The 20,557-nt window shown below is 42.0% G+C and overlaps 4 protein-coding genes across 4 annotated transcripts; 2 read left to right on the top strand and 2 right to left on the bottom strand.

Moving 5' to 3' along the window:
- Positions 1–4,745: 4,745 nt before the first annotated feature.
- On the top strand, positions 4,746–13,487 carry LOC144469757 (ATP-binding cassette sub-family G member 1). Its single transcript, XM_078180351.1, has 11 exons — positions 4,746–5,264; positions 9,377–9,494; positions 9,882–10,071; positions 10,379–10,524; positions 11,064–11,302; positions 11,415–11,617; positions 11,722–11,890; positions 12,206–12,306; positions 12,381–12,536; positions 12,613–12,853; positions 13,186–13,487. The coding sequence occupies exons 1-11, from the start codon at positions 5,096–5,098 to the stop codon at positions 13,356–13,358; spliced, it is 1,905 nt and encodes a 634-aa protein (XP_078036477.1). The 5' UTR covers positions 4,746–5,095; the 3' UTR covers positions 13,359–13,487.
- Positions 13,488–13,552: 65 nt separating this feature from the next.
- Positions 13,553–15,988, top strand: LOC144469759 (ribonuclease Oy-like). The gene is made up of 3 exons (XM_078180354.1): positions 13,553–14,619; positions 15,134–15,650; positions 15,726–15,988. The coding sequence occupies exons 1-3, from the start codon at positions 14,567–14,569 to the stop codon at positions 15,888–15,890; spliced, it is 735 nt and encodes a 244-aa protein (XP_078036480.1). The 5' UTR covers positions 13,553–14,566; the 3' UTR covers positions 15,891–15,988.
- Positions 15,133–17,775, bottom strand: LOC144469758 (UBX domain-containing protein 1). Its single transcript, XM_078180353.1, has 7 exons — positions 17,612–17,775; positions 17,491–17,544; positions 17,271–17,429; positions 16,916–17,167; positions 16,636–16,852; positions 16,376–16,556; positions 15,133–16,259 (listed from the first exon to the last, which is right to left on the bottom strand). Exons 1-7 carry the CDS (start codon positions 17,665–17,667, stop codon positions 16,204–16,206), a joined length of 975 nt encoding a protein of 324 aa, XP_078036479.1. The 5' UTR covers positions 17,668–17,775; the 3' UTR covers positions 15,133–16,203.
- Positions 17,776–17,988: 213 nt separating this feature from the next.
- Positions 17,989–19,952, bottom strand: LOC144470215 (histone H2A). The gene is made up of 3 exons (XM_078181130.1): positions 19,795–19,952; positions 19,513–19,720; positions 17,989–18,532 (listed from the first exon to the last, which is right to left on the bottom strand). Exons 1-3 carry the CDS (start codon positions 19,814–19,816, stop codon positions 18,355–18,357), a joined length of 408 nt encoding a protein of 135 aa, XP_078037256.1. The 5' UTR covers positions 19,817–19,952; the 3' UTR covers positions 17,989–18,354.
- Positions 19,953–20,557: the final 605 nt, after the last annotated feature.

Raw genomic sequence — 20,557 nt, 5'->3', positions numbered from 1 at the left:
ACTGTGGCGGATGCGCACGAATAAAACCACGCGTTTAGTATACTCGCGTAGTATACCACTTTTCAGAGAGGTACGCAAACTACCGGCAACCACCGTTCGCGTTCAGATGGAGGCGCGGGGACGGAGCGCGTGCTTTTCTATTATACGACGGGTTCAACGCACTCCGCGAGACGACGCCGGTAGCATAACTACTGTTTTTTCCGCTTAGGCTTTCCTTCAGCCTAAACAATTGCCTGGGAGCCGAACGATTATGCCGTGGTTTACGGCCACCGTGAAAAATCGGAGACTCTCTAGAAAGCGGACCCGAAGCCATTTCGACGCCGCGTTTTGACCTAACGACTAACTTGACGAGCTTCGTGCGAGTCTTTACCAATACCATATAATAATCTTCTTTGTATTCTACATAAAGAAACTTAATAAAAATAAGTAAAATATTAATAAGAAGATAAATGATAAATATAGTATTATAAAATAATACTACGTAAGTATTCCGATTAAAATGTATAGAAGGAAATGACTGAGCTGGTTTTACATGCAGCACCGTCGCTAAGAAGAAGACCATTACTAGGCTTCCCTGTAGGTGACGTAGGCAGAAGGCTGTTACGGTTAATGTAGGTGAAACGATAAGACATAAAAAAAAAGTAGAATATTTTTCCATTATTTCCAATTTATCCGAGTGTGCCAGATACTTCCGATTACATTTACATGCGATTATCCTATGTAAAGTACGATACCTAAAAACCCGCAAACGAGCGTACGTCCAGTATAAGTTAGAACTTGTCGGTCGGCGCTCTTGTTAAACAATTTGATGAGTTAATGATTACCGAAGCAAAAAGTACGTAGTTACCGTGTGTTTGCGTTGATTACGAATTTGCTACTAACAAAAAACTGGAAAACCGATAAGTTCTATAAGCATAACGAGACTGAATCTGCTTAGACTGCTCCTCATTTCTAATGCATAGTATGCTCCTGCTTAGATTCGATCATGTTTGCGTAGTTTTTACGATTTCAACAATTACGGATAGTCTGATTTGAAATGCGAATCTTTATGCACTCGTAGCAAAGTTAAATAGATCGAATACAAAAAGAAAGAAGAAATTAATTTTTGTTTAATTCATGTATCAACAAAATTAACATGAACAGTATTTATTCTGCATAAAAACACAAGGGGGCTAGTGATAACTATCGCTTTCTTTGTTAAAATTCTGAATGAAACAATTGAAACTATTTGAAACCATTCAAGAAAAAGCGGTTCTCCTCTTCGACGAAATGACCCTGTCCGAAATCGTTTCGAAAACTGAAAATGTGACTCATGCATCACAATTATCAATGAATAATTAGGGTAATAGGTCAAAGCATTATATCACAATGCTGCATATTTATCCGCGACTATTATGGAGCATACATGATGATATTATCAGCCAGGGAAGTCAGATCAGAAGCATTTTTTCGTCGAACTTATCGGTTCGGAACAGTCATGGCCTATCATTGGCCCGTTTTCAGGAGGTTATTACGCGGCGCTCAGTTATTTATACCGGCGTTCTAGGGCGACCGTGACTTTTTGCACTCCCTCGAGGAACAATGCGGCCCGGCTCGTTACACATTATTACCGCTATCGAAAACAGCCGGTCGATTACGGAGTCCGAAACAATGGACGGGGCCATCGAGTGGAAAATCTCCGGGCGACCGACCGAAATAACAGCCCGCGACGCGAACAATGACGACTTGAACTTCCGCGAGCCTGATCGCGGGAATAAGTCATCCCTGCGTAATCGAGGAGGTCAGAGAGAAGCGTTTGCATGTGCCAGAAGCGCATCGTGCGAAAAGGGCGGCGACTCTTCGCGGAGTCAGTAGGCGACGGTTGCTCGCCGGGCGCGAATGCAGCTGGCGCATAGCGTCGCGATTTACTAGTGCACGGTTAAATTTACACGGATTCGGGGACCGATACGTAAATTTGAGAGAACACCCTATCCGTCCAAGAACCGAGTCGAGGAGGGCTCGACAAAGTCAGACAATACAAAACGAGATAAGAGGACATCGCGAGCAAAGAACAATAAACTTGCAATAAAGAAATTTCATTTTCAGTAATCGTTGCCTTATCTTTATGACTAGATACCTGAGACCCTGCTGATTAAAATTAGAGACGCGATGTAAGTTTGATTAATTGGTTAGCTATAAGGGTGAGTTTCATATCTCGAGTAACTTTTTATTTATCTTCAAGTCATCAAGCTTTCAAGATCAAGTAATCTAAAGTTATTAATATATGCAAGTTTCGTAACTCATACTAGTCCTAACCAGTAGGTTCTCAGATGTCCATTTATGTTACGATTATCAAAGTAAGGCAAAAATGACTGCAAATCGTATTCCTTCGTCTCGCTTGTTTACTTCGGCCATTCTTTTCACGCATATACGATGTTTCCTCTCTTTTTTCCTCCAGTCATTGTCCACGATTCCCTGTGATCGAGCCGACAGACTGCGTCGCATGGATTCAACGAATTTCGTGGAAATTTAACCGTGCAGCACCGCACTTTTTTACGCATCTCCAAAATTATCACCCCGTGCGCCGGCCGTGAATAAACCTGGCTCTAGCAGACCGTGTTCGCATCACGCGAGTGCTTCGAAATAGAATGGTTCGCGCAAGACCGTCGTTGCAAGTGGGAGAAAATGAACGATAATGGTACGCTCTTTTGCCTGGGATCCTTTCGACCAATGCCTCGACAGACTCGGCTAATTGTAGACGCTAACTCGGTGACAACGAGTTGCTTTCGCTCTCGGTTGATTAGCAACCGCGTTGTTACACAAAGACCCGATGCATCGACGCCCGCGCCGACAACCTCGGCGAATCTCGTAATATTGGAGCCTTCTGCCTAAAATGAAATCGGAAAAATAAGTTGTGTGACATGTAATTCTAATTATTAATTACGCCACCATAGTATTTTACATATTATCAATATATATATTTTTTTAATATTCTTACGTTTTATGGATTCTAAAAAAATTAAAAGAATATTTTTTAATATCTAGAAAAATATTGACAAGCGTTTACCGTTTACAAAGCTTGTTAGCGGATCGATCAATCATGCTGTGCCGCAACAGCTTTCCGCCGGATTAATCGACGAATGTCCCTTGCTTCCGACGCGGCCACAGTCTCGGCCGAGCATGGGGTTGTTGGCCGGTTTGGACCCACCGTAGGGTACAACTCGTTCGAAAAAATTAATGAGCCACACCGCCGTCGCCGGAAGGCTAGGTTCATCTATGGAATGTTCTCCGGCATTTTTCTCACGAGTTTCTTTGTTGCGTTCGAGCATGAAAAGTTTTTAACGGAGTTAACTCGTTGCACTACGATGAGTCAGACTCGCGACGGAGATTTCTCTTAAAGTAATCTGCTAAAAACAAATTGTATTTATTTATTAATTCAACTTCTTCAATTGTAATTAACCTCTTAAATTGTAAACATCTGGAGAGCGTTTTATTTAACATACCTGTTTCTCATAATTCTGTTGTTAAAGGGGATGAAAAATATATGAAGATATACGAGTAACAAAAATTGCCTTTACCTGTTTAGGAAATTAAATAAAAATCGCAAAAGCTATAAAAAGTTGTAATAGAAGGTGTGAGTTCTGTAAACAAATCGATGAATAATTCGAACAGAGTTAAAACACCAGTTCCATTAATTTCTTTTGAAGATGAACACGTAAAAACAATGGCTTTAAAAAGTGTGAACATCAATTTTCTATTATTCTAAGCAGGAACGATTAAACTTAATTTCTAAATAGGGTCGGGGGTTAATTTCAGGCTTCACTCTGCAACAGAGAAGATTTATATGAATCGTCGAGGAAGCCGTGGGGCATACAAGCAATTACGGTGCATAGTTGAATCGCGAACGGAAAAAGATGTAACATATTTGTGTATTATGCAAATCCGATTGCGTCAATGACGTTTTTTTGCATGGATTCACATCTACGGAAAACTCATCGAGTATGCACTTAAGTGATCCGTGCTCTTCAATTTTTCACGCTGTTACACCTGTTGTCGCATTCCGATTCTGTTTACAATAACTGTGTTGGGTTATACGCGTGCAGGAGGTGAACGTGAATTTCGCTTGAATGAAAATCCAATGCACAATGTCGACTCGGGATCTAAATATTGCAACAGTTTTTTTTTTTGATATTATCAACTTCCTCTCTGTTTATTAAAAAGAGTTGGCTGAGTGAGTTTCGTCTTATCTCGAAGAGTCTATTGGGTAATCTGGATATTAATTTATATCCAAGCTTTGTAAAATAAAAAGTACATAAATAAAAAGGTACACTAGTGGTTAAATTAGTTTTGAAACTCAATTTTATCGTGATATAACAAACTAAATGTTAATTTCTAAGCTTTATTTTTGATAATTAAAAGGCTCTGATATTATGAGAAATTTTGAAGTTGACATCGTAAATAATTACGAAATGAAAAATCTGAAATTGTTTATTTGTATTAGCGGGATAGGGGTGGGAGAGACGGGTGACGCAAAATCAGTTCCCGAGTGCGGCATGGTGAACGGCAAAGGGTAAAATTTCGTGCCGGCACGTGTCGCGGCAGTTTCACGTTGCGATCCGTGCGATGATAACCGCTATCATTGTTGTGTCGCGTGGGTTCCGCGATAGTAGTGTGTAAACACGGTCGACCGATGTCTGGTTGTATGCGTGCACCGCGCCGAGAACAAGGAGCCCGACAAAGCTGCCTCAGCGTCAGTCTTCTCCGGCGATCTGTCGAGCGCTGAGCTTTCGCCCGTTCCTATGCACCGAGTGCGTCCGTTGCACCCAGTGCCATCCCCTCGGGAAAAAAGTACTCGCCCTCGATCCCGCGGTTCCCTCGAGAAATTCGTAAACTAAATTACGTCGCGAACGAACGGCCGTTTCGATTAAATGCGTTTATTAATCGCTCGCGTCCGATGCACTTTTCTAGTGGCGCGTGTTTTCGAGATTGCGATCGGCCGGTGCCCTATAGTAATCTCTTTGGGGTTCCAGTGCAGTAAATTGTCAGGGTGAAAGAAGCCGGGTGATGGGTACAACGAGGCGGATCTAAATCAATTCGTGGAACCAGAGATCGAACCATGGCGCTGAAATCGGAGATGGAGGCGACGCACGGCGAGCTGCAGTTGCATCGTGGCCAGCGCGATCCTACGCGAGATGCATCGGTGCCGCTGTCGCACTTGAAAAAAATGGCGCCAGTCGACATTGAGTTTAACGACTTGACCTACACGATACCTTTCAGCAGAAAAGGTACGACAGCCGCCCTTACTCGAAACGAGACCTCTTTTCAAGAATAGATCGCACTGCGACGTATTTGGTCCTAGTTCTCAAAATTTATTTTTATTCGATATATTCTAACAAACTAAATCTTGTTGGAACATCTAGGATGCGACAAAATTAAAATACCGTACACGAGAAATTTTAACATCCTAGTTTCATTTATTAACAATGAACATACCGAGTCAATCACCGTTACTGTTTTCATATTTTTCATATTTCATAATGACTTCTATGTTAGTTCAGAGACAATTTGTTAGTTCAATCCACTATTATAAATCTTGAATGACATCATCGCTGCCGGCGTCGTGGACATTTGAAAGCGAAATTAGCTCTATGCACGATTCTATTTAACCCCTTGCATCGTGTATAACAATGGGTCAAAGTAGTTATGTAAATTGTATCGCAATAAGAAAAACTGGACTAAATCATTCGAATTTTTGTCGAACATTAAAGTGACTAGTTTACTGTATTGTTCTTTTAATTTTGCTATTACTTGAACTGACAAAAGAAATTAAAAATTCTCACCTTTTTAATTGCACATTTAATTCTGTTATCATTCCAAGCAATCGCAATCTTTCAAAACAATTTCTCAGATATTGCGTATTAGACCAATTACGCTGCGTCTAAAAAAATGTAAACTACCAATTTGCAGGAAAAGTGATACCATTTTAAAAAACGGTGTACAAATACTTTTTACACCGATTTAATACATGTCACTCGCTTCATTGAAATGGAAATGAATTTTTCTATCTCTCGCTATTCGGCGATTACGATACATACGCGACGCAACGCATGCACGATTTCCATTCCGCGGATAAATACATAAACAACATAGAAAAACAATTATGAACAAAGTCGCGGTGCGAGAGATTAAAGAATCTATTACAAAAATTATCAGATAGAATCGTACGAGAAAAACTGTGTTTGCGCATCGTGCGGTCGCTGTAGCACGCGAACGAATAGATTTGCCCCACGGTTCCATGGAAAATCACGTTGGCAGTATCAACGGTTACACAATAGACCAAAGAATTCTGAATACTCGGGTTGCGGCGTCGCCGGCAATAAAATAAGGGAGGAACGTGCTACTGCTGGCGAAAACAATCGTTCGAAATTAATCGAGTACCAGGAGACTTTAACAGCAATCGCGGCGAAACGTACACGCGCGCGCCGTCTTTGGATCGTTTCTTTCGTGAAATTACCAGGCTTTGCGTAATTCTTGTACAAGGAAAACGCCCGAAGCGTTGCACTAACGATAAGCTTGTCGAATCTATAAGATGATTTCTTTTTTTCTTCTTAATACAACGACGGAACGAAGTGATAAAACGACGATAAAAAGTCACGCGGATCGCGCGACCTGGTCGACCTTGTTCCCGAGACGACACAATTTTTCTGCCCCGATAGAACACAATTAGGCTGTATCGGTAAAGAATTGGTAAACAGTCTCCGCAGCTTGTTTGTTGATCGTGGCTGCGGATCAAGATGATTCTGTGTTAATAGATTTACCAATAGAACCGATGGATAAACGCGCGAACGTTCCAAACAGCTGGAACAAGCGATCTCGTAAACGCGAGATTCCTTTCTGTCGACAATTGTCTCGTGGTATATTTGTCATAGCAGATGTATGTTAATTAAGTCAGGATCACGGCGACGATTAAAACGATTTATCCGTAGCTAATATTCTTCTAATGGGCATTTAATCCTGATTGCGCGGTCGATAAAAACGTCCTGAATTTTGCATAATAATTAGCTGTTTCTTGATCTGCAAGAACTAATGCATGCGCTACGATGATCCTCGTACTGTATAATAAATTCGGTGACATGATCTTTCCGTTTCGATGCGCGCTAATTTTGCCCGGCTTTTAATTTTGCCGATTCGAACGAAGCCGATCGAGCATAGTCGCGTGGTTTAAATTAGCATGTCGAGTCAGGAAACACAGTAATTGATCTTGAGAACACCGAGGGACATGTAAGCCGCCGCGTAATCGTTCCTTGATGCACTGTTGTCCTCTGTGGATACGAACCGGCATACCCCACAATTTACAAATCAAATGACACGTCGCAGAAAAGCTGCTGTAACGAGTCAAAGAATTTCAAGCGACCAGAAATCGCTTCTCACAAATGATTATCCTTCGCGCCGATTTAACGAATCGAAGCGAGCCGTCGATTAGATAATAGGGACATGCGATGCGTTGTTTCGCGGCGAAGAATGATGTCGGAAATGATCGATGCGAAATCCGGTCTGGGATCGAGCCGCGATCGGACGCAGCTTGACGGCCGCATCGAAACACGAGAACTATGCAAAAGTAAAAGGTAGAATAGAGAATTGCGCCAGAGTAAAAGCATGTATCCTTCGTATCGCTCTCGTTCGTTTGCTGAGCGAAGGATTCTTAACGCTCTCTGAATCACTGCGATACAAAATTAGAACGATCTTGGCCATTCCAGACCGATGACGGCTACAACAACAAGGCTTCCCCTGTTCGATTATAAACTCCTCAAAGCGATCCGCGCGGAAGTAGAGGTAGAACTAGAGCCGATGTCTCATGGAAGCCTGGGATTCGAGCGTTGAAAAAATCAAGTTTTTTTATTTCGTTCCTAAATAGTGCTATTACGCGTTTCACGCATACCAGTTTCATGTTTCTAAAGAAGCGAAAATTTAACGAGGCTCGACGAATATTTTCTTCCGTTTACCACCGGCGAGAGGCGTTTACGGTACAGAGTTGCGGCTCCCTTTCGAGCAGCTCGTTGGCTTCCGCGAAAGACCGAAGTCTCGCAAAAGTAATTCAGTCCTATTACGACCTTAATCGCCCCCGGGACCATTGTAATACTCGGTGTTTCGCTTTCTATGCTTCCACAATGGCTCTAGCCGAGCCTTTCTCCTCGCGGATCAGCGAAAGATTGCGCGGGACGGATGTCGTCCCGACTTCTTGCCCCGTCGCAAGCGCTATTAAACGGCCGCCGGACCCCCGGCAACGTGAAAGGGAAGACATATTTTCCGACAGCGGTGAAACCGCGACAGTAAAGCACGCGAATACGCTTATCGTTGTTCCACGCGAATCCTTTATCTGAGCCGAGTGATTTCACGCGCCGCTGCCGCGTCATCGCGCAGCTTCTGCGTCTTTGTAATTGAAACAGTGAATTCGGCGGAAGCCGAGATTTCGGTTTACAGAATGACCGCGAGCGATCGAGCAACGCGATGAATCAATCGGATGAACGTGCGGGATCGTTGACGAGGACTCGATCGGCCAGCGCCTGTTGTTTCAGACGTTGAAAGTGAATCAATACTTTACGCACACGGCTACACCTCTGCCACTGTGTATCGCATTAGGCAGCCGAACCCCTTCTTTCTGCCAACTATGATACCCGCGTTGCCAATGGCGTCGACGTCGACGGGAAGCGGAAAAAATAAGGGACGGCCGACGCGTCAGACTGCGACCAATAACGAAGCCGCATTCAATATTTAACTATGCAAACGACACGATTAACATGTGAAATGTTAGCGACGGCATAATTCGGAAACCCGCGTGTTTGCGCCTGTCGGAGAAAGAGCAACGCACTTTTAAAATTGATTTCATTGTAAAAGTAATGGATTTCACAACCATTATTTCCTGGCACAGTGGCTTAGATACTCGTTTGTTGTGCCAAAAATTCAATTTCTTTGTTTATTGGAAAAGATTGCTTTCCTTTCAGTAGGAAATTATTTAAATTTTCAAGCATCGTGCCTCAGCTGTTCACTTTTCTACGCAAAAACTTGCAAGCAAAATTTGTTTTCCCAACAGATGCTAGTTATCTCGATTTCTTAAAACGTGAACAAACATTTTTTATTTGTTAATAGTCTGGCTATTTTATAGCGAAGGGCCGCGATGAAAGGAGAAGCTGTAGCCGATTTTTCGAGAACTCTCCGCGCCGCAACGCGATTACGAGCTCTCCGCTTTAGAACCATACCACATAACTCGCAGTGTTTTTCCACAGAAACTTGTCTCGGCTCGAAAATCATAAACATTCGCGTCGTTATCAAGCGTTATTTAACTTCGACCGAAAAAGAACTTCGACCGTTGACCAAAGCATTTTCATCCGTTTTGCAGGGTCCAAAGTAATCTTAAGAGGTATCTGCGGACAATTCAGATCGGGAGAACTGACGGCGATCCTAGGACCGTCCGGCGCTGGGAAATCCACGCTGTTGAATATCCTAGCAGGATACAAGTGAGTCGTCGACGAACAGTTTCCCTTATTTCACTGTTCCCTTTGCAACACGTGACTCGATTCGAAACGAATCGGGTCAAAGTCGCATCAACTTCTTTTCCAAAGCACGAGTCCGTGCTGTCAAAGATCGTTGACCTCGCGACCCACGCCGAGCGAGCGGAAGCATCACCTACGCCAGAACTAGCTGCGCAGATTCCATCTCCTAGACTGGATCAATCTGAGCAACGAGAAATGTTGACATTAGACCTTCGTGTATAAATATGACGATAATCCGATTTTTCGAATCAAAGATCGAAGGAATTGAATTTTCGCAGCAGCTTGACATTGTCAATGAAATCTGACGAATTTTTATGATTTGAATTGATAGACCACGATAAATATTTTCAGTGTAACAGGAGGCGTGACGGGATGCGTGAATGTGAATGGACAAATTGAGAAAGTGGATCGTTTGAAGACACTGTCTTGCTACATCATGCAGAAGGACATGATCCAACCGAGGATAACAGTTTTGGAGGCGATGCAGTTCGCGGTGGATCTGAAGCTTGGCAGGGTATCGAAGAAAACGAAGTCCGCAATCGTAAGCGCGTTAATAAGAAAATAATGTAAAACGGGATCTATCTATAGAGTAGCATAGAATCGAATAAAATTAGAATAGAATAGAATACAGAATGCGAGCGTAAATGCCGGGTGTTGAACTCGTCGACGAATTCTTGGAATCACGGTAGTGCACGAATTGCATTGTGCGTCTTCATTTTTATTCACGACGCGCGTCACGGACTGGTAATCCTATGGAGAAGGATGCTCGTTTTGTGTATCCAATGTTTTACTAAATTCGAGGAAAACTTTCCTCGATTCGACGCTCAAAGAATTTGTTACGATTCTAGATCACGGAGATCCTCGAGATTCTACGATTGAAGAGTGCGCAGTCTACTGTCAGCGAGAGGCTGTCGGGCGGCGAGAAAAAGAGACTGTCGATTGCTTTGGAGCTTGTTAATAATCCTGCGGTGATATTCCTCGACGAGCCTACTACGTGAGTATTTTATGAAACATTAAACGCTGACCTTTATTTACCTAAATGACTGTGCTGGCAAGTGGCAGCGCATACTGCGGATAGTAAATGTAGAAGAATGATTAATTGAGTCTAATCAGGTAATAGCTGTTCCAATGAATCTTACAATCGTAAATTTCAACTTCCGTTGATGTTAGCAATAAATTTAAAACGCCTGCGACTAGACGGCGAATTTTTACTAAAAATGAAATTATTTTAAATTAATTTATGGAAAGTAAATCTGATGAAAATATCGATACCTGTACAACTTACTTAATTACCTTAACTTTTAGTTCGCTTTAAAATCCACAGCTTAATTACGAATGCTTCAGTTTTGTTTTCCATCCAATCATTTTTGTCACATGCGTGTCGCAGTACATATATTCCTGATAAAAGCATAAGAGCAAGTTGAAGAGCTACTCGAAGAACATATGTCGCTTCCTAGATATGATAGTGAATAAGTGGTTGAGTATATGGTTAAAAAACGTACCTTCTGCCGCTGATACAGTGATCACTTTCAGAGGGCTGGACGAGATATCAGCTGCACAGTGCATCGATCTTCTAGGCTGCCTGGCGCGACTAGGGAGAACCGTGATTTGTTCGCTGCACACACCGAGTGCATCCGTCTTCAGCAAGTTCGACCATGTCTATGTGGTGTCAGGAGGGCAATGCGTTTACAGGAGCACCGTCAGCAACCTCGTGCCTTTTCTTCGACAAGCTGGCATCGAATGTCCAAAGCATTACAACCCTGCCGATTTTAGTAAGTCCGAATTACATTGAAAATCCTTATGGAGAATGCATTCCTTTTGGGAATGATGCGGGGTATACTTACATTGGACAGAGATCCGTAATCTATCGGTAAATTGTTCCAGTGATTGAACTATCCTCGGGCGAATATGGATCGGAATGGATCGGCCGGATGATGAATCTGGTGGACACGGAGATGCCAATTACCCCCATCTCTAGAATCCCAGGTCAGAATAGTCTGCTCGCGAAAAAGATGGCCAAAGTGTCCTGGAGCGATCAGTTCGTCGCTCTGTCGAAAAGGATGATGCTGCAGCAGAAAAGAAACAGGGTATGATGTTAGTTTAGGTTTAAATCCAACTATAATGATATTTTTATTTTTCATAACAACAATTGTTTTAACGACGTCCCTCGACGTTGATCGATCTGTTGCAGAACTACATATACCTGAAGATAAGTCTGCATATCTTTCTCGGCTTCATGATCGGTGGCCTGTTCCTGAACGTGGGCGGCGACGGCTCTAAGACCCTGTTCAACTTCGGCTTTTGCTTCGCCTGCCTGATAGTGTTACTTTACGTGCCTATGTTACCGGTATTACTACACTGTAAGAGCATAATGTTTGCCCGGCTAAACAGCAGCTTGAAATACGACTAGTCTCGGGCAGCGGCAGCAACGCGTGTCGCGTGCGGACTCGCAAATGGGCGTGAGTTGTTCGGTACAAATCGGCAACTTAACGACACCTTATTAAATTTCATATCTCGCGAATCCGACGCCGCGTAACCCGAGAACCGCGTTGTTTATCGGATCTCCGTTATCAGAAAGATTTCCTAGACCGCGATTGTCCGGCGCGTTTCTCTCAGGGCATCGCTCCCTCGCGCGAGCCTTCCTCCGTTTCCTGATCGCGGCGTTGAAATTACAGTTCCCTCGGAAGTGCAGCTGGTCAAGCGGGAGTACTTCAACATGTGGTACAACCTCAGCCCGTACTATTGCGCTTTCACCTTGGTCAACATACCCGCCCAGGTCAGATTACAGCGAACCCCCTGCTTTAATTAATCCAACAGTATCTTACTTTACGTTCTTCCGTGTTCTCGCAGCTGCTGGTGGCGACGATATACCTATCCATGGTGTACCTGATAACTGGACAGCCCCTGGAGTTGTTCAGGTGCGCGCTGTTCTTCGGCATCTGTTTCATATGTATGTTCATCGCCGACAGCATGGCCATGGCCATAGCTACCACACTAAACATCGTGGTATGTAACGCATTCTTCATATTTTTTCTGTACCGCTTAGTATCACAATCCGTCGCATGATAAATCTTGTTTCCAGAACGGCACGTTCTTTGGGCCTGCGATTACCGTTCCGTTGATGCTGGTGGCGATCCAGGGCATGGGCGAAAGCGAAGGACTGCCTATCTATCGCAAGATGATAATGTATCTCAGCTACATACGATACGGTTTGGAAGGTCTTATCACCGCTCTATACGGGTTCAACAGAGAGAAGCTGTACTGTCCGACGACGGAGATATTCTGCGAGTTCACAATGCCAAGGCAGCTCTTGGTGACCATGCGTAAGTCTAGTTCCTGCGCCGTGGACGCCATTGCTACGCAGAGTGACGGACCGGAAGGGTTCGGTGATATCGGTTCTGACTGAAACCATCGCGGAGAATTAAGAAAATCTCTTTTAGGTAGAGAAAACTGTTTTAGGTAGACTTAGGGATTTGATTCACTTACGATAACTAGAGATCACGCGATAATTATGCGATCCTGCAATTTTCTTAAGAGCTTCTTAACCAGTTCGTCCATTGTTCATTTAGTCTCTTCGATTTCTAAATTTTCTCGAACCCTTCGTTCGATCGCTCTGTGACAGAGAATAGAAACTACGAATGATTCCTTATTTTAGAGATGGAGCACGCTGTGATGTGGGTGGACATCGTCGCGTTGTTGTCCATTCTCGTTATCCTGAAGGTCCTGACGTACTATTTATTGAGACAGAGGCTCCGACCGAACAGGACATTCCAAGCGCTGAATCTCATCGGCAGATTAGTGAAAAGTCATTTCAATATCGGTACTTGAAATCTAGTTTTGTAACCTCGACGACGAATCCTGTACAGAAAACCAGTTTAAATAAAACTGGGGACTCTCCTACATCCCCTCTTTCAAGGGTGACGCTGTCAAATCGACTATTAATTATTTTTTTTACAAGCGAAGGTATATTGGAAGGTAGAACTTAATTACAGTAAATTCTCCCTCATTGCCCTTCGGCTTGGTAACAAATACAGACACCTTGGGAAGAGGAGATACGATTATTCGTGCTTTGCTAGTCGAGCCGCGCATCGAGTTATCATTTATTTGAAATCGTGAACAGCAACAGTGGCGGCTCACTGTGTTGAACGATGGAACTCGAATGGAAGTGCATGCGAGGCGGCTTGGTTGCAGCATATAGGAAGGATTATCGCGTTACAAAGAACAATGCAACAAGAATCTGATGACGGAAGCATTTATGTCAAATCCAAGATAAAATTTCTCTGCAATCGTGCCGCACACGTGTGAGTCAGTAGCGTATGTCCGCCACGTTGCGTTTTAACAGAGAACAAAGCACAATCATTTAAATAATGTGTTGTTGCGTAATATGATTTGTATCGACACTTGAGCTTGCTCAAGTGCTAATTTACGGGTAGATAAATTTTATGCGTCGTCGGTGTCCCGAAATAATCGCAGGCATGCAGAACTCGCGTAGACAGATTACACAATTCGCAAATTTATTATAGAATCAATAATCTTAATTAAATAATGATTACGAAATGCGCCGTAGGATGGGTATTTCCGGCTGCAAAATCGAAGCTAACATTTAGCACAATCAATCTACGAATGTATATGCACCGGGAGATACTGCAACGAGGCGTATCTCGAGGGAAAAACGAATCGGTAGATAATTATAAGATTATTCGTTATCTAAGTTTGTCCTGAACAAGGAAAACATGTACAGAACGGACGTCTTAGATAAGGAACAAGTTCTTTTCGTTAAACTTGACAGTCTTTTTTGATTTATTAGCAAGTTAACGTAATTTGTAAAATTATAACTGATGACATTGTCACCGTTGAGGGGACACAGGTAGTCGACCATCTGGTGCATGTAACAAGAGGTAGAGAGAAATGGTGGGACGGTTCTTATAAAGGCGATGGGGGCTGGGCACAGTACTCGAGCGAAGCAGCTAAACACTAGCTAGTAGTCGTTCACAGCTTGGACGCGCGCTTTGTCTACGAGAACCTGTTCCGCAGACATGTTTTGTCGACACTTAAACCTATTTCTATTTTTCCTCGGTGCGCTCTATGGGTGAGTAAACGAACTCTTTAACAAAGGATCCACGAGATTCATGGATCTATATTCAAAGAAGTAGATATAAAATACTGAATGATGCACGCTGGGGTTGAAATTAGAATAGGGGTGTGAAACTAGGGGAAGACAGCGATCTCGATAACCCGCCAAATTAATACCTTAAATCTACTGTCGTTCGCTTAGAATATTACAAAATATCAATTTATATTTAATTCTAATTTTATACAGATCCTAAATAAAAACACGGAACAAAAGTTACTCTTTCTTTGCTCGAAACTTAAAGTGATCGACGCTGTATGGACGCTTTCCTAACCGCGTCCTTTACATTAATCAAAACAAATACAGTAGAACCTCGATTATCCAAAGGCTTGATATCTGAACATTATAATTACGTAACTGTTCTATCATCTAAACACTTGTGTTTCTTTATTGAATTTGTATAATCGAAGTTTTACTATTCAAAAACGTACAAACTGAACAATAGCTGATATATAAAATGATCAAATCGCAGAGCGTCCGCGCGGTCGAAGGAATTCGATTTACTAATTTTTACTCAACGATGGCCAATGACGATTTGCATGATGTGGAAAGAGAGTTCACCATCGCACACATGTGCATTGCCGAAAGATAAATCCGAATGGACGATCCATGGCCTTTGGCCCACCCAGTTTCATAGGATAGGCCCAATGTTCTGCGACCGTACAAAACCATTCGATCCCAGCGCTTTGATACCTTTGGAGAATCAATTGAAGGAGAAATGGATAGACATAGAATACGGACGGGAGTCTTACGGACTTTGGAAGCACGAGTGGAACAAACATGGCACTTGCGCGGCTCAACTTCCGGCATTGAGCACAGAGCAGAAATATTTCGCTAAAGGCCTCGATTTGCTGTCGCAGTACGACATGAAAACTGTTCTGGCATCGTCGAACATTGTACCCGGATCGAGCTACCTAGCCACCGATTTATTTAACGCGGTTCAAGCAGGTTTGGGATCACATCCTGTGATAGTTTGCAGAAAAGATGAGGTAAGAATAAGAATTCGTTGAATCTGGAACTAAAGCTATCATTTTGAGTTGCTGCTAATTTGGAAATGATTTTAGGAAACTGGATCCACGTATTTGTTCGAAATAAGGATATGTTTCGACAAGACGATGCAATTAATTGATTGTGATCAAGTCACCGAATATCCTACTAACTGTGGTGATTATGTAGATGTAATATACCCTAGCGATGCATCGCCAGGTTACAGCGCCATTAGGGTATAATAAAATATTCTAAAACATCGATCTATCCCTAACATTGACCACGCTGTCGATAATTACTAACTACTTTAAATTTAAAATAAACTTCCCAATATTATAAATGTGTAGTCTCTTTTATTCCTTCGATTCTCGTAAACCATATCATTCTCGAATAATAGATGCCACAACTTCCCCACTGCGTATAAATTACAAACGAAGAATATTTAAGTATAAAAACACTGATTTTGTTGGACGCACAACGTGTGCTGACCATTGTACGTTGATATTATTTAGTTAGAAGTCGTGTTATTGATTGTATGACAATTAACTCAGGTATTTACGTGGGCTGCTGCATTTTCTTCTTAACAATTATTACTGATGATGGTACTAAGCCTGGAATCAGTTAATCATGATAATCAAACGAACGTAGTTCGCTTCCATATACGTTCCCCGATTTCTTGGATCGTAACAGCCGCTTAGATTCCGGGATGTTAAGAATAATTACACACCTAAAACGTCTAGTGGAGTGTCGTAATCATCTTCCCCGAACACTTTCTTTGGGAAATTTGTCATTAGGCTAAACGGTCCAAAGTCATCTGTCCTGTTCATTTCAATAAACAATCTTACAGCAGATAGCTGTTCTTTGCTCCCAAATGTTTGTATTAACGTTTCTCCATTGGTGAGTCTGATCTAAATTGTTGAACCTTAGCGTTTTAATCGGATACCTAATCTACAAAGAATCTGTACAAGCTGATATATGATTCATTACCTGTAGCTTCGTTTTGTTGTATTCCTTTTTTGGGGCTGGTGTAGAGGATGAAGGTACAGGAGGAGCCGGCTGAGGTATCTCTTGAGCATTAGCTCTCGCCCGTCTAGCGACTTTGTCGGCCTCAATTTCTGCCCTTATCCTTTGCCTAGCTAGCCTATCATCCTCCTTCTCTTGCTTCCTCTGCTCCAACATCTTTTTTGTTTCTAATTCGTCCCACCTACGTTTACAAAATAAACATTTTTAGCGGTCATTGTTTGCAAAAAGCAACCAACAAACTTACTTCCTCTTGGCCTCTGCCATTTCTTTGCCAGCACGTATCCTGTCCCTTTCTCTCGCAAACGTATCTATTCTTTCTTGTTCTTCTCGTTCCTTATTTTTCTGTTTCAACTTTTCTGTTAATATTCTCAGCTGCTCTTTCCTCTCTTCATCTGTGAGAGGTTTCTTCTCTTCCGTGCTCTCTGAAAATTGATCGTGACCAGACTTTGTAGCGTGAAACTCAACTTCCAAGTTAGTTTTGAACAGTTTTCCACATCTAGAAGTATTCGATATTAGAAAAGCCTGAGCACAGATTGTTAAACTATGCAACACAAGTTAATTGATGATAGAATCTCAAGAACATTGGAGTAATAACATACACATCGCATTTCATGGACTTCGCAACTTCGGTAGTAGATACTTGACTACTGGCAGTAGCTGTACTATCTTGTGCTGGTGTTTCAGCAACTGACGTTGGAACGCTATCGCCGAGAGACTGTTCCGGCGTCGGTTCGGCCTCGTCTGCATGAGCCAACAGCCTAAAATAATAAGTGAAATTATCACCAATCAATGCGAATAAAGCCCTACACTATTTCTTACCACTCCATAGCTGGAACAACACCTTTGTTTCCAGTGATCTCTAAAGCCTTTTCACTGAAATAAAATACATGACAAACGTAAACAGGTTAGACATACACAACAACGATTAAAAGAACCTTACGCTTTGGGTAATGTAAAGCCCATATCCAGAAGCATATTTATATCGCTTGACGACATTGTTCGTCGTTTCTTCTTTTAAAATTAATATATATTTATTATTAACAAATCGGTGTGCAGTGACCGTACGACCAAAAACTAAACGTCACGTTCAACCGACGCGCTACCTATACCAATTTGCACATTTTACAACTACTGCAGCTACGCACACCGGTACACGTACCGGATGTTCGTTATGTCGTAATTTGAAAAAGGTAGCTCTTTAAATTGTAATTCTCATTTGAATTCTCACGCGTATGTCTATACGTAGAACATTTAGTCTAGCATATTTTAAGACTTCATTTATTCATACACACATCCACATGTCTAAGAGAAAGGTCATTATTTGTTAAAGTGAAGAGCAATTATTTTATTTTCACTCTAAATGTTGTTTACAGTCAACAGAAATATGTAACCTGTTATTATTACCATTTGTTAAAGTTCGCAAACTATTGTAATTTTCGCATACATGGAATCAGTCAAAAGGAGATAATAGATGGATAGAGTGTAATGGAAGTGAATACTTAAATTACGCCACTTATATGTAGGTACATGAGACATTAATCTTAAACGAAATGCAATGTAGAATAAAACATGTTAACTTAGATAGATAATTCTACAATGTTCTAGGTATTGATTTCCTTTTTCAAACATTGAACAATGAAGAATATAGCCCTAAAGTACTGTTAAGTTAGAAAGGTTGTTATTCTAATATTCCTGGGATGCTTTGTCTCCTTTTCCAGAGCCACCGGTACTGGTCTTCTTCGGCAGGAGAACTGCTTGGATGTTGGGGAGCACACCACCTTGAGCAATGGTTACACCAGAGAGCAGTTTGTTTAACTCTTCGTCATTGCGAATGGCTAGCTGCAAGTGACGTGGAATTATCCTAAAAGCCAGAGAAACATAAGTACCCTTTTAATATCTGGAATCTAAAACTAGGTAAAGGATAACTAAGCAGAGGATAAAAGAGTAACTTTGAATCAGGAACAAGACCTTTATTGACCTCTAGACAATAATATGCATAAACGAATGTGGGGATCTAGCTAAACCGTCCTTGGAAGTTCTAACACTGTATAAAGCGTATGATACGACGGTGCAGACAGTGTAAAAACAGCGAGTGAAGAAGGACATCGAAACGGCAAAACGAGCGAGACAACGAAACGAATACAAACCAGAGCATTTTTCTTTGTATTTGGGCGGCCGAGTAAGCGACTTGTAATTCATACATCTTCTGCTCAATAAACGGACATTCTATATTCTAAATTTAATTGCACCTAGCAACCATAAAGGTTAAATTCAATATATTCCCACGCGAATGAAAACATAATTTATGAAAACCTTTTAGTCTCAATAGACAAATGTTTTTCCGTTATTGAAACTGTGGCAGTATATGCAAATTTGAAACAAATGTTCACGAAAGGTATCTAATTGTTTATGGCACACTCGAAAAGAGGGCGATACTATACAAAAAGAAACTGTGCCAGACAAATTAAATATAATTTTTTCATAGAAGAATTCGAGAAAATCGAACAAACGCCATTCGATATAATAAATCGTGAAGAGACGTTACTTATTTAATAACAAACATTCTTCGCGACTTTTTCAAACCATTTCGCTGGAAATCGAAGCTTCAATTGCGTCCTATGCGTTCGACTTATTTTTTCCGAAGCACTGCCATCTTATTGATTGTATCATGAATACCGTGACGCCCGGTATTTGTATAAACGCGAAATAACGAAATAATGTGCAAATACAGCAAAAGGAACGTTAGAAGGGAAAAGGGACAAGGGAGAGAGAAAGAGAGACATCGGGGGAGAGAGAGAGAGAGAAAGAGAAAGAAAGAATGGAAAGGCTTGCCCAACCAACCTTGTCTTCTTGTTGTCCCTTGCGGCGTTCCCGGCTAACTCGAGTACTTCAGCAGCCAAATATTCCATAACCGCAGCTAAATAAACCGGCGCTCCAGCTCCCACACGCTCTGCGTAGTTACCTTTTCTCAGAAGACGATGGATTCTTCCGACCGGGAACTGCAGCCCTGCCCTGCTGCTGCGGGTCTTCGCCTTTCCCTTAGTCTTTCCTAGAAGAACGCAAACGATCCTCCCATTTTCCTGCGCCCAGATTCGCAATTCGTAACGCAACTGATTTACTTACCACCTTTGCCGCGTCCTGACATATTTTCAAGATATTTCGCTTAAATTGGACTCGTAAACGAATAAATGGAAGAACTGCTTCCTCACAATGCCTAACAGCGAATGAACTTCTACCCTGGCCAACGACGGTTATGCGTATGGACGTCAGATATTTTGGCGGCGACAGTTAGGTCGTCGCCTAGTTTGCGCGGGAACGCTGACTCGGTTCCGGAACACCGTGGCGCCACTATCACAAGGGTAAAATCCCTAAATATTCATAGAAACCGTTAAAAACCTCCAAGTGGCGATACTCGGGCAATCGATGTAATTTTCGATTTCCAATCAGCTGTATAGTTCGAAACACATATTGATCGATCTATAACTAATCCGAAATCGATAATTACATGGTGGTAATGGCTGTGAAGTAGGAAATACATTTTCGAGAATTCTACGGGGTAACAGATCTTATTATTTGAAGCTTCCTTAAAAATCGAATTTCGCGCCACGTGATTCAGATGGCGTGCCGGTTGAATGGATACGCGATAAGAATAGGACCGCAAGCATGCTAGCAGAGCAAGGAAAATTTCTATACCGATCCTCATTACTATATTTTCCGTTGCGAATCATAATTTTTAGAGCTTTTAAATTTTATTATTAATCATGGATATAATTCTTCGACGATATCATCAATCATCGACTTCGGCCAATATCATCAATTTTAGAGTCACTAACAGCAAAAATTTCGATAGAGTTTTGCCTCTATAATAATTATATGAGCTATGGTG

Source organism: Augochlora pura, chromosome 5 (genome assembly GCF_028453695.1).
Source record: "Augochlora pura isolate Apur16 chromosome 5, APUR_v2.2.1, whole genome shotgun sequence".
In the NCBI taxonomy this organism is placed as follows: Eukaryota; Metazoa; Arthropoda; class Insecta; order Hymenoptera; family Halictidae; genus Augochlora; species Augochlora pura.
This window is presented reverse-complemented; position numbering and strand designations above follow the sequence as displayed.